At 37.4% G+C, this 14600-nt stretch overlaps 1 protein-coding gene across 2 annotated transcripts in view; it reads right to left on the reverse strand.

Moving 5' to 3' along the window:
- PAPSS1 (3'-phosphoadenosine 5'-phosphosulfate synthase 1) overlaps window positions 1-14600 on the reverse strand; it is an 80356-nt gene that overhangs the window by 42681 nt on the left and 23075 nt on the right. For both annotated transcript variants that reach the window (XM_039848890.1, XM_039848891.1), the window contains exons 6-9: window positions 11662-11775; window positions 9081-9192; window positions 7222-7427; window positions 4012-4147 (exon numbers count right to left, since the gene is read on the reverse strand). In XM_039848890.1, the coding sequence (XP_039704824.1) occupies window positions 4012-4147; window positions 7222-7427; window positions 9081-9192; window positions 11662-11775 (568 nt within the window). The remainder of the gene's footprint in view (window positions 1-4011; window positions 4148-7221; window positions 7428-9080; window positions 9193-11661; window positions 11776-14600) is intronic.

A 14600-nucleotide genomic window follows, 5' to 3' on the forward strand; every position in this document is an offset into this window, starting at 1 on the left:
ATATTTCTAGAGTTGTTAGGGAGGGGTGTGGTGTGTGTGTGTGCGCGCACACGTGAGCACACATACATGCACACACACATGCACGTTAAAGTTTGTTTTTGTAGGAGTTTTTGAAGAAATCTGGAAGTAAGAAAGACTTTGATCACCCTGCCTTTCGCTGGACTGTCATAAATTCCCAGTATTTCTTTTACTTAAACTGCTTACGAAGAAAAATTTCATTAAGACAGAGACAGACCACTTGAGTAAATATGAACATATTAATTAGAATGCCTCACAAACAGGAATTCATACCTCGATGTATGCAGCGATTATTTTTCATTCCCAAGATTAGAAATGTTTTCAAATTAAAATAAAAAATAATGTGGAATATAAAGCTTTTTGCCAACTGGGCTCTGTGCCTGTGCCTATGCATGTGTGTGTCTGGGGGTGGGCACTATATCCTGCCTCAATGATGGGAGACATTAGCAAGTACTGGAGGAAGGGGGGAGACGAAGCTTGCAAGAGCTCTTGCCAGCAGCACCCTGCCTCGGACTGTGATTCTGGCTGTACCTAGATCCCCTACAACCAGCTTCTGCCTCCAGGCCCTTCCTCACAGCTCCAACTCCTCTTTCCTGGCTTCAGAAACAGTTTCCTTCCCATGCCCTTTCAGAAGTGGTAACACTACCCAAAAGTGCTAATCCCTGGATGCCTCAACATTCCTTGTGGATTCCCTCAACCCTGACCACCTTTCTTTAAATGTTCACTTTGTTAAATTATGTTCAGAGCCTGTTCTGAGCGTGCCTTGACTGACAGAGGCTTTCCTCACCCAACCCCTGATCACATTATCTCCAGCTCACTGCCATTTACGGTCAAGAAAGCGTACTGTCTTCATAGACAGGCTATCTGCTCTGGCCTAAGATACCCATCTAATGTCTCAATCTATTCATTTGAAATATACTTTTCGGTTCAACACCTTTACAAAGCTTTCTTCAATTTATTCAACACTGTGCTATCATATACTAGCTTGAAAGAAATTATGTCAAGTTTTTCCTTTATAACCCGGCAAGACACCAGTGTTCTGTGTGTAATAAATACTGACTGGCTGGCTCTTACTGGGTTTAAGTAAAATTCATTCTTTCTTTCCAAGACAGCAATCAACCATCAGTGATTCAAAGAATCTGTCATCTGGAATCGAGTCAACTTGCAGCCACCAATGTAGGTATTAAAAACCTCTCAGTCTCTCCAGCTACAGAAAAGTCTGAGAACAGCAAAACCGATCATACTGATGTGCACAGGACAATAGCCTATCAGTGATAATCAAAGTGCTTCTGCTAAAATGAGGGAAGGAGAAGGAGGGAGAGGTAAGAAAAAAAAAAAACCTAGGTAAAAAAAAAAATAAACATTCCTCATTTTCTCTCCCTTGAACTGTTTCATACACATCAACAGATGATTTGATATTAGCCTCCCAAAAGAGTGAACAAGAACTACAAAGGACACTCCTTAGTCTGTTGCTTATTTGCCTTAGTCTAAAATGGACAAGTAAACTAAATAACACTCCACGATCTTTGTTGTCCGATATAAGGCTAATAACTGGCGCTGAGCTACTTTAAACAAAGTTGCAATCACTCATTATGCAACAATTTCTCTAACTGATTTAAAATGTTTGGCTCATGAAGAAGACTGTAAAACAGATGTAATATTAAAGTCCCTAATTATGAATGATAATTCTCCGATAAGACTCCTCTACAGAGCCAACAATTAATTCACTAACATGAATTTTAAATATGAATTTGAATGCTGGCAAAATATTAAAGTAAATGAGGTCGTTTCAGCAAGTCCTCCACTAAACATGTTTCTGTTCACCAAGAGAAAAAAAAAAAGTCTACATGTAAAAAAAACGATCAAATGCTCTGGTTGCAAATAAAAGAAGACCCAACTAGACGTGCCTTAAATAATTCAAACATTCATTAGGTCTTTGAATAAGAAATCCAGAGATAGAGAAGTCCAGGGTTGGATCAGAAACTCAAACAGGATAAGATTCTCATGGATTCTCATGAATACAAAACGGCTGCCAGAGCTCCAAACACAGTATCCCGACATGACAGTATCCATAGCACTTCCTGCTTGGCAGAGAGGTATGGGAAAAATGACTTTATGCTCGAAATCATTTTCTTCTTAGGAAGGAAAATCTTTTCTAGAAGCCCCTCTCTCTGATATCTCAATGACCAGAACTGACTTAAATGTGGACCCTTAAATCACACATTGACAAAAGAGAGTGAAGTGCCACCACTGACTTACATCAAGCATGATATATTCCCCTGTGACTGGGCTCCAAAAATGTTAGCAAGAAACAAGATCAGTAAGCTGCTGTATAGGCAGGCAAGCACCACGTAAGTGTAGCATTCGGAGAAAATTCCTGCACAAGTAGTTTAAGCCAAATATTTGCTTCAAATTTTGAGAGGAGTCAAGTTCAGAAACGGGTAGGGTGGGGAATCCTACATTCAAATACCCTACAGGGACCAAGCAAGAAATGTGAATGGAGGAGGCAGGCTGGGTGGGAACTGTGGACCTCTGAAGAGTGAGTGGTCCACCCAAGGCCTCCAGTTCTTAATCTTATCATATCAGCAGACTACAGCAGAGCTTAAAAATAACCGTATTCTTTTTCTAACCTTCACACCAATACAGGTAAAACTAGTTTTAGACTCATATAACAGAAGTTACAACACCTTAAACTCTTACTATGTGTCAGGTACTATTTACAGTGCCTTAAGCATCTTCTCTCATTTCACTTTCTACAGTAAAATCTTAGGTGTTAGGTACCATCATTATCCTCACTTTTACAGCTGAGAGAACTGTGCCTTAGAAATGAAAGCAATTTCCCACGACCACATAACTAGCAGGTGGTGAAGCAGGGGACAGTGTGTACAGGACTCCAAACCAGGATCTGGAGTTCAGGGAGGCTGAACACAACTAATGAAATGGTGCTCTTCAATTGATTTCTATAGTCATTTGGGAGGGTGGCTTCTGGTTGACAAATACGGCTTGATAGCCCGCTATTTCTTTCAAAAACAACCACATTCACCTGACTTTTCTTAGCCGTATCCGCCTGACTTCTACACAGAAAATATTTTAAAAAGTAGCACCAGTGCTCAGGGCTTAACCATTTCTGTAGAGGGTGAGAATTAATTAGTAGCATGATTGATTGTAAGATGCTTCAAATTCTTCAGATCTTAAAAACAATGAATACTGTTCCCTGACATGGCACCTTGAACTTGTGAGTGTAGGGAGAAAGATTATGGGAGCACCAGTGTAAACACATCACTCACCTATCTCTGTGTGAAAGACCTGCAAACAGCAGACATCTGATATAAAAGCCTGTCCTGGAGTACTTCATAATATATGACAGTATTATAAAGGACAGTATCTATAGATTCTCTACTCGTACTATTCTATTTCATCCTAATGCAGAAATTTCAAACTATTGACCTGCTCTCCAACAACCTTTTCTGCTATTTGTTTAGTGTCTCTCTCTTCTCCAATGTAAACTCCTATCTTATTTATTTATGGATTTCAGCACTTGGCACTCCAGCATATAAAGATGTACAACAAACATTTGTTGAATGAATAGCAAACATGATAAAAGTCCTGTTGTTCTATTATTTTCTGCAGTGATACATTCCACTCATATAAGACATTCTGAGAGATAAAACACATTGATATGAGTGAGCTCTTCAAATAATTTCTCTTCCATAGTTCTATTTAGCTTTTACTTTCACAAACAAAAGGTCAATTTGTTATCAGCATCTATCTTCCACACCGTATAAAAAATAATGTCAGATCAAGCTATACCAATACAACAAAACGACACAGACTTTAGATCGACTGCCTTACCTTACATATTTCATTGCTATATTTACCTTTACTCATCATTCTGTTTTACATTTGTAAGTGTTAGAAAAATCTTCTAGAACTCTCCATATCAAGCAGGGAACCCAAACAGTCTCATTTTAGATAATTAAGTCCATGTCTTACCAGCATTCATATCTTTAAATTTCTGCTTTAGCTCAGTAGGAGTAAAACGATACTGATCAAGACCATCATTCCAATAAATTCGGTCCAGGACTTGAAGATCTCCTCCAATCAGCCAATCTCCTTGTTCCATAACCATCTAATGGGAAGAAAAAGAAATTTTTTTTTCTTTTTTTTTTTAATTTATTAAGTTTATTAGGGGTGACACTGATTAATAACATTATGTAAGTTTCAAGTGCACAGTTCAAAAATAACTGTTTTAAACAGAAACCAAGAGCAAAATGAGTAAGAACATTTCTCTGATGCAAGGTAAACTACTACTTTCATCTCAAGGTCAGTGGTAAATCTGTTTGTCTTATCAACTCAATTGGGATTAAAGATGCTACAGAATCAATATATTTTATAATTTCTCAAAAGACTTTGAAACAACTATTAAATTTATATACAAAAGACAAACGAAACCACCACGAAAAATTATGACTTTCTAAGTAGCAGAAATATTCTTTTTATCATTGTTGTATGATGACAAATCTGTAAACCTGGGACAACCCACCTTCTGTGTTCTCCAATCCTAAACTTTTGAGCAGTTAAAGTAATGATGGAGTTGGACACAAAGTCACGCCTTCCAATCTCCACACCACATCAAACTGCTTACAACTTCTCTATCCTCTTTGCCTGCATCTGGGAGGAGATATTAGCCTCTAGGACGTGTCCAGTCTCACTGAGCAGCCCCAGCTCACCCTTTCCCCAGGCCGCTTCGGTTTCTGTGCTAACAATGCACCTAGATTGCTGCAGTCACTTCCTGCCTGGTCTCCTCACTAGAAGGTCTGTCTCCATCCATCAAACCACTCATTCAATGACTATTCACTGAGTAACTGGTATGGGTCAGGGCCTGCACTAGGCATTGCGAAATACAGCAGAAAACAAGAAAGAGAAAGACCTTTCTTTAATGGAGCTTCCGTTGCAGTGGGGGAAAGAGAGGGGAAAACAGAGAAATATCAACTGGTAACAATTGTTACAGAGAAAATAAACAAGGCACTGGAACACAGCGCCCAGGGCATAGAGTGAATAATGCTTTAGAAAAAGGAGGCAGTGAGGCCTCTTTGAGGAAGGTGACATTTAACCTGAGATGATAAAAAGGAACCAGTCATGGAGGGAAAGTATTTTAGGCAGAGGGACAGCAAGTACAAAGTTCTGTCTCTGAGAAACAGGAAGAAGGCTAATGTGGCTAGAAAGTCAAAAAAGGTCAAAGCAAGGACAAGAACAGAGCCAGAGTACAAGAGATCAGGAGTAAGAAGGCCAGGCCACAGACCACACAGGGCCTCGCAGGCCACAGGCACTTAGGTTTTATTTTAATTACAATGAGCAGCCACTGGAGAGTTTTAAATGGTGCAGTGGCTGGCTCAGATTTATATTTTTAAAAAACTCACTCTGGCTGCTCTGAGGAGTACAGTGGATATGAGAGGAAGCAGGAGTCCAGCCAGGAGATGATCCCAACAGTGTAGCCTAGAGACATGGATGGTACTGGTGGGGGAGCAGGGGAAGCATGGACGTCCTGCAAAGACAACCAGGCTAAGGTCCCCGAAGCACCACTCTGTGGTCTCCTCATGCTCCAAACCTGCCTGTGTCCTCTCAGTTCTCTCTAAGCATGTAGTGTAATAAAATAGCACAACAGACCTAAGACAGATTCTAATCCTGACTCCTAACTACTGCCTCTGCAGCTCTGGGCAAGTGACACCCGCTCTAAGACTCCTCAGGATAAAGAAAACCATCTTGTCTGCCTCCAAGGATCACTACAAGGACCAAAATACTAAAACGTGGTCTGGAAAGCATAAATACATGTAAATTGTTATTATAACTTAACGAAGTCTTAACATCTTAGCGTTGAATGCTAGGACCTCCATCTTTCCAGGGTCCTCTCTCCCACTTGACAACCAGCTATTTCTCAAACACACTGAATCTTTTGCTCTTCTTGCTCCGTAAGCCTGGAAGGCCATTTCTCACAGTTCCCTCCTATCCAAACCCTACTGATTCCTTCAGCTGCAGACCGATACCAACCAAAACTAAGACGTCTTAGAGATCACTCTGAAAGAATGGCACAAAATATAAACAGTACTCGCATTTGTTGAGTGATTAAAAAATAAACGTCTCCTCCACTGAATTAATATAAAAGTACTCTGTAGTGGTACAGGCTACATAGTATGTGAAGCTCTCCATACAGCAATAATGATCACCTACTATGATTAGAGAAGATGGCTTTGAAGCCCAGAGTAATTTCGATCCAAATCAGACCCTTATCCCACCTATTAACTGCATAATTTTAGTCAAGACATTTATCCCCTATAAGTCTCAACTTCTCCATATGTAAGATGGATGCTACCCATGCCACAAGTTTGCTTTGTGGCTTAAAGAATTTACATGAGCATGTTCTGTAAACTATGTTGTTAATAATAAGTGTAGAACTGAAACGTTGAAAGAATGTCTGACACCATCACTAGCTTAACCTCCTTATTTCCTAAGACAATATATCCCCTATTTTAAAAAAAGTATCACTTTTTTGTCCTTCATAAGACAATGAGATTCAGTACATTTCCATGATCTAAACAGATGTTATAGAAATTTTCTAGAAAAGCTACTAAAATTCCACTTAAATTAACTTCTTTCAGAGTTCCAAGTCCAGTTTAAAATGCTTAACAACTTATAGAAATTTGACTTAAGAAATAAAATTTCACACACAATACATAAAATACATGAGACGCTCTGGATAGACTAATTATATTTCACTGCTTTCATACTGGAAACACAATGTGCATTTAAAAACTCACAGTAGATAAAACCACCCTGCCATGGTGGTTTTAGCCCCCTAAACCTCACATCCTACCTGTAAGCACATGATTAATGTCTGAGGCACCACCAAACAGCAGGAGCTCCAAGAGTTTAAAGACTGTGCTTGCCGTGTCTATCAGCCCTATATTCCCAGCACCAGCATCTAGCTCAGTGCCTACTGTACAACAGATAGTTAAAAAGTATTTGTTGAACAAATATTTATCTAGACCAAAATGTCAAGACCATATGCTCATCACACTAATCTAAGATCCAGTCTCAATTCTGCAAAACATTAACAATTCTAATGGAATAGTAAATATACAGGTATTGTCTACACTTTAGCACAAACATTATTTGTCAATCAATGCAGCAAAGTTTGTTCGGGACCTTGATGTATGGGTGGTTCTTGCATGTCGTTCCCCACTGTCGGGCACAGCGCTCCTCCTTCCTGTGCTCAAAAAACTCTGGATTGCGAAGGATAGCCACACGACGGCCCTCAAACATCAGAGCAAATGCTGTACAGCCATCCAGCCTCTCTTTATCTTCATGAGTAGCTGACAGAACTATAGGCACTGACAAGTTAATGACACCCCCTGCAGGGTACAAGAGAACACAGAAGACACAGCTTGGATTATTCAATAGACCTAAAGCATCCACATTTCACTTCAGTGGACACTTCAAATAATAAAAGATGTGTGGGTCCAGTGGCAGTGTCCAGTTGGTGCCTAGCACAGAAAATCAGGAGGGAGAACAAGTAACAACCCTAGAGGTTAAAAAAAAAAAAAAAGGCAAAAATTAAGAGAATCAACACTGTGTGTAGCAATACTCACAACAATTCATGAAACTGTCTTTTGGGGAAAAACTATGGTATAGAATCACAGAAGTAAAAGAAACTGTTTAACAAGAAAGAATCAAGTGGTTAAGTCTAACACCACCAAAAATATACCTCCAATATATGGATAAGACAAAGAACTATGTTTTGGGGCCTTTTCAAGAAAAAATTAAATCCTCACTGAAAACTACATTTTGAGTAGCAAGCTGGTTAAGTAAACTTTAGTATCCTTGAGACAGGAAGACAAAAACACCCCAAAAATATTTTTTTTCTTCTCATTTTTAATCAGAATTGAACTGATGTCAGCTATCACTGGCCAAAAAACACAGGCAGTAAGTAACCAGTGCTCTATTTAAACCAAAATATGTTCCAGTGAGACTAAAGGCACATTCACAGTTCCCAAGTTTTCATGCTCTAAAGCTTTTTTTCCTACTTATTGTGCACAGTTTAGAAAAATAAAATGCACAGTGCACTCTAAAACTCCTTTGTGAATTGTATTTACATGCCGAATAGAAACCATATTTTTCTAGGAAATCGCGACAACTTCTTTGGGCGAAAAGAAGTCAACAAAATCAATGATAACTTCTTGGCCATTTTAAAATTACCACCTCTAGGTATAGTTCAAAATGAAAATTAATAGGTAGATTTATATCAAATCCAAGACTAACCCATTACTCAAAAGTCAGTCCACAAAGACTTTGCCATTCGTCCCAAGGAAGAAATTCAAAATGCAGTATTTAATCCTTATGTGCTTATGACAGTTTCTCAAGAAGATTAGGAATTACATTTCCTAATACCCATTTCACTCCTCGTTTAAAGAAGTCATAATACATAAAAAGGTATAGCAACTTAGTAGGATTCTGAGACATTTAACAATATTTTCTTTAATATGCTAAGTTAATCTTACCAACAGTATACAAATTTAAGTTAGCTGGATTGTAATTACAATATAGTGCACATCAATGTCTTTGGCATTTTTTTTTTTTTTTTAGTGTTTTAAAAGAACAAGAAGACTATCCTTTTAACCACCTACTTCAGGACTCTTTAACTTGGACTCCCTATTAGAACACCTGGCTTTAGTAAGCACAGACTTCAGTATAGCAAAATTTAGTAAGTATGTGTACTTTTCGGGAAGAAGTTTTCTGCTATGATTAGATAGATACAGCATATGAAAACTGTATTTGCTTTTTAAATCCATTGCAGCCCTAACCCCCAGGTTTTCCTTCTTCCCCTGCAATAAATCACAATCAGGGAAACAAAAAAATGGAAAACAGATCTCACTATCCACTTAAAATGTTCAATACTGATATAACTTAGTCTTAAAATGATGTCACCACTGTTTTCTATAAATAGTTATGAATCCCTGTAATTTCTCTTCCACACTCCACATACTATTGAATGTAAACTGTCTTACCATCCAGAAGACAATCAAAATGAAGACACTGCAAGTATTCCCTCTCTCTCATGAAGCCATTCAGTGGGGTTGCCCAACCTTCTGCCAAAACCTGCACCCACTGCATATCCACCTGGTAAATGAGAACAAAATGAACAAAATGAACAAAAGTGGTAATGGCCTTTAGGAGTTTAATTTTGAAAGCAATGGAAACAAACATCTCAAGAATAATTATAGATTATACAAATCTAATAAAGGGGATTTAGGAAAATACACATTTCTCCTAATAAATTTAAATAACATTAGGCTGCAAGCATTTCCAGTGAGGATAGAGTCTCTCAAACCAATGGTTCTCAGATGTTATTATGTATCAGAAATCTCTGGAAGGCTTATTAAAATAAAGATTGCTCCACCCCCTTTCTGATTCAGTTGGTTTCCTGTAGGGCCCAAGAATTTGCATTTTTAACAGGTTCTCAGAAAATGCTGACAATGATGGTCTGAAAACTATACTCTGATAACCACTGTCCTAAACTAAAACAAATGTCAGGTAAAAATAGTTACCAAAAAATGTCCTCACCAATGACAGAGTACTTTTCATTTTACAAAGATCTTGAATTTTAAGATTTCTAGTGTATCCCATCAGAACGTTAAGCAGTGGTCCCCAACATTTTTGGCACGAAGGACCTGTGCTGCTATGAGAATCTAATCTGACGATCTGAGGTGGAGCTGAAGCGGTGATGCTAGCGCTGGGGAGTGGCTGCAAATACAGATGAAGTTTCACTCACTCGTCTACCACTCACATCTGTCCCCTGGGGGTTGGGGACCTCTGTGTTAGAATTGATAATTTACGAATCATTAACGTAAGCTGGATATGCTCATTTTTCAACTGGGTACTGTATATATAAATATTCTCAAACAAAAAAAGATGAAGGATCCGGCCAACTAGTGTGCAGGAAAATGTAGCTTATTATTTATTCCCAAAGTAGGCTGAACAATGTTTCCACTGAAAAATCAAATAATGGTAAGATACTCCTCTTCTTCGATTCACAGGAAATATTATATTTATGCACTATATTATTTCACTTTCAAGTTTTCATATTAATTTTTCCTAAACCTTTGACAATGGCCACTACTTATTTGTCTCTAATGGAATTCAATTCTAGATGGTATCTATTATAGACTGAATGTTTGTGTCTTTTATAAAATCGGGTTGAAGCCCTAACCCCTAATGTCAATAAGGAGGTGATAAAGGCTAAATGAGGTCATAAAGGTGAGTCCTAATACGACAGGTTGGCTGCCTTTATAAGAAAAGACACAAAGCTCCCTCTCCTCACTCTGTGAGGATATAGTGAGAAGACATCTGTCTGTCAACAAGCCAGGGAGAGAGGCTCACAGGGAACCAAATCAGCCAGCACCTGGATCTTAGACTTTCCAACCTCCAAAACTGTGAAAAAATAAATTTCCTCTGTTTATGCCATCTAGTCTGTGGTATCTGTTATGGCCGCTCAAGATAATACATTATCTACTTAGCATGAAGTTTTTAATTAATTACTTTTCATATTGCTGTGCAAAGAAAAAACCGCTGTAATGGAAAAAAGTTCACAATCAGAAAAAGCTACTGTCTTTCTGGGTTGTAACATCTGACTGACCTAGATTCATATTCATTCATTGTCATTCTTTTTCCCTGTGTGTGTGCACGCACATTTGTGTGTGTACATTCATTCCATGCAAAGTCATCAGTGACAAAACCCGTTGTTGCTCTACGTCAGTCAGCTTCCTGAGTGACTCCAGTCTCTGACTGTGACACAGCTGTGCTCTTCGCATGTCTTGGCTTCTGGTCAGAGACCTGATCACACAAAGCACATCAGATCATCTACTCCTATCAGGGATTTGAAAAACTACTTGAAGAGTCTTTCTCCAAGCTCAGAAATTTGTTTTTTTTTTTTTCCTTTTTCTTTTCTCCTTATTTCTGGATTTGGCATTTCCCTGGATGCGTCCAATTTTTACTACACTAAAAAAAAGGCTGAAAAATTCTGCTTCTAATCCAGGTTCTTATTCCTTAATCGCTCTATTTTTTAAAGTATACCTAATGATACAATTTTAAATTCTCTAAGATTTCAAAATGATAAATTATAGTCTCCATCATCATCTTATCTAGTCTAAGCAGTTTTTTATTGAAAAAACACCAAATATCATTAGAGCTAAGATATATGACAGAAATATTCTTAATAATAAAAGGAAGGGAGAGTTACGGTTTGAGCAGGGAATTAGGAAACAAGTTTAAAGGAAAAAAATGTTCGTTTTAATTATTACAGATTATTATTTCTTAACCTTTACATCCCATACCTTCTGATAAGCTTAAAAATCTTACACAATCTTTGTTCTTTGATATTTAAAAATAAGAATATTATGACTAAAAAGAGCAAAGCCATGGTAATTTGAGAATATGGTTTTACAAATTAAACACATTTCCCATCCTTGGAAATGATACACACCACAACTACTCAAGACCTCAAAGACAGCTAGAAAACCACAAATTTTACAGACTACCAACAGTATATAAGGCAAAATCACTTGGCATGAAAAGCAACAAAGCACTTACTTTATTAATTTTCAATGCCGGTAATGTTTCTGCATCTGTTTTTGCCAAATGAAGTTTATTTTCTGGCACATACAGTTCTTTTACTTCATAAGAGGCATCTACAGGTACAATATCCTATACAAACAACAAAAGTACCATTAAATGTTTGATTCAACAATTTAGAGTTCTTCCAAGCGTACCTTAATGAAAAAAAATTAACATTTCAAAATAAGACTCAAAAAAAGTATAAAAGAGGGCTTTGAATGCTGTACCTCTCTAACCAATTTTCCAAATGTCAGTTGGTCTACTCTCAAGCAGAGAACACCCTACATACAGGAAGTCATTAAACATAATGTCCCATTATCTAGTGAGAAAGAAATTCCTAGAATATACCATGTCAAAATCAGGCAATGGCAGAGAAGACATGTCCTTTTGGCAATGATAAAAAGGCAATGATAAAAAGAATTTAGAAATAAAAAAAATCACTCTAAACATAATTATTATTATCTTTAACATGTCATGAAACCATTTTATTCCAGCTTTCATATGCATCGTTATCACTAGTGTCACTTAAGCTACCTTTTCAGTGATGCAACATAGCACTCCAGAGTATGTCAGTTTTACTCCCACCATTGTGGTTTGAGAAACAGTACTTCTGATCCCATATGAAATGCAGGATAAACTCCAACTACTCATTTATATAACATTTAGGACAGTGCTTATCTTCATTTATCCAACAAGTATATATTTGTAATTACGACATAGCCACCTATACACCATTTATCAGGTGATCGTTATAAGGTTCATTCACATTTGTCATGATCCTAGGAATAATTACTAAATGTATTTAATTACTTTAACTTTTTTTTTTTTAAACCAAATCTATCAGCCAAATTTTTTTAAGCCATATCGATAAACATAACAAACTGGCACAGACCAAGGGCTTTTCGAACAGGTATCTTATCCAAGCAATACTTTGTTATTCAATATAAAGTAATGCTCAAGAGAATGAGAAGATAAGCCTTAGACTGGGAAATAATATTTGCAAACTGCATATCTGATAAAAGGACTGTTATCCAAAATATACAAAGAACTCTTAAAACTCGACAATAAGCAAACAACCTAATTTAAAAAATGTTCAAAGATCTGAACAGACACACCACCAAAGAAGATATACAGATGACAAATAAGGATATGGAACAATACATATGTCATCAGGAAAATGCGATTTTAAATAGTGATTCCATATTTTAAGTTTTTCCTTAAAGTATTTTCTGCACTTTTGTTTGAACCAAATCTGCTCAACAGATTCGAACGTTAGAGTTCATTCATATTTTTATGTAACTATTAAGTTTCTATTATCTAAACTACATGCATCCAAAGCATGAACACCAAACAACATTCTGGCAACACTTTAAAACTGAGCTGCAAAGTCTGGTTTTTATATGCAGTATAAAATCCATTTAGAGCACTAAACCACCATTTCATAAAAAGACAAACCTTTAAATAATTTATAGTACTAGTAAATCTAGAGTTCCTTGTAGATTTTAAAAAGTATTTAAAATATCACTTTAGATTAAAACCAGCAGCAAGAAGCCTACTTCCTTATGTCATAATGCGTCAAGTTAAAACGCAATACCAGCAGGCCATCTAGTGACCATTCGAGGGTTAGGGAAAAAATATTAATCTAAAAATCTTCGGTATTTGTCAGTGCCTTCCATCTTCTTGAAGAAATAGATGCCACCTGAAGCACATTAAGAAAATAAAGATGCTCTGACAAAATACTGAAAAATTCAGTCTTTATATAAATGACCACATTACCTATCCTGTTATAGTAACATAGGCCAGATGGAAAGAGAAATAAACAATCCAGAGATGACAGAGGATATTGTGCTAACCAAAATACCCATCATCCTATAATACCCATCGTACAGCACACTAAAAACACATTTTTCTTGGACAGTAAAATCAATGCTATATCTTAGAAAAGAACATTAAAGAAACAATTCCTTGTAGAATTCATTTCAGAAGAGTCTCTCCAAAGTAATACTGAGCACCAGGTTAGAAAAAATTTCCTTTATTACCATGGAGACAGCACTTCTCCAACACCTGCATTCTCTAGAAGTCTCAAAGAAGTCTCAAACCATACTACCCTCTTTAATAAAAAAATTGTGGCATAATGGGAAACATATATCTGGTCTTTGTCCTCAGTTCCTGGCATAGAGCTCTTAAAACCTCTGGAATCTCCTGAGTGGAAAGAATGCCTCTGGTACAATAATGAAAAGCCAACTTAACCCTTTTCCTGTTTGCCCTGAGAATACTCACCGGCAGCGCTTGTGGCTGCAGCGTTGACCCCAAAGTAACTCGCAGATTACAGTCCTAACCTTACTCCCAAAGTTTGCCATGAAATACCTCACTTTCGTTATTATTTTCAAATCACTCTAGTATATCAATAGTCTTTGGAAACAAATGACATTATTCTATTTATAATGTTCTGTTTTTAGTAGTCTGATCGCTGAAAAATGTCAAATCCTAGAAAACACAGCATTACTACGCACGATGTTAAATGAACACTGGCAGCAGGCTGCACTTTTTTTTTTTCTAAATGGGAAAATTAATCGAGGCTTGGAACTTTTAGCTCTATCCCTAGACCCAGGGTGGAGAGGATGGGGAGGTTGGGTTTAAGTTCAATCCTCAATGGCCAAAGATTTAATCGACTATCTCTGCATGAGGAAACATCCATAAAAAACCCTAAAGGACAGGCTTAGAGAGCTGGGTTAGTGAACACACAGAGGGCAGCATACCCAGAGAGGGCGTGAGAGCTCCATGCCTCTCCCTACCCCAGGCCTTGCCCTATGCATCTCCTATCTGGCAGTTCCTCAGTTGTATCCTTTATAATATCTGGTAATAATAAGTTAAGTGCTTTCTCAAGTTCTGTGAGTCGAATTATTGAAGCCCGG

Source organism: Pteropus medius, unplaced genomic scaffold (assembly GCF_902729225.1).
Source record: "Pteropus medius unplaced genomic scaffold, Ma_sr-lr_union100, whole genome shotgun sequence".
Lineage (NCBI taxonomy): Eukaryota > Metazoa > Chordata > Mammalia > Chiroptera > Pteropodidae > Pteropus > Pteropus medius.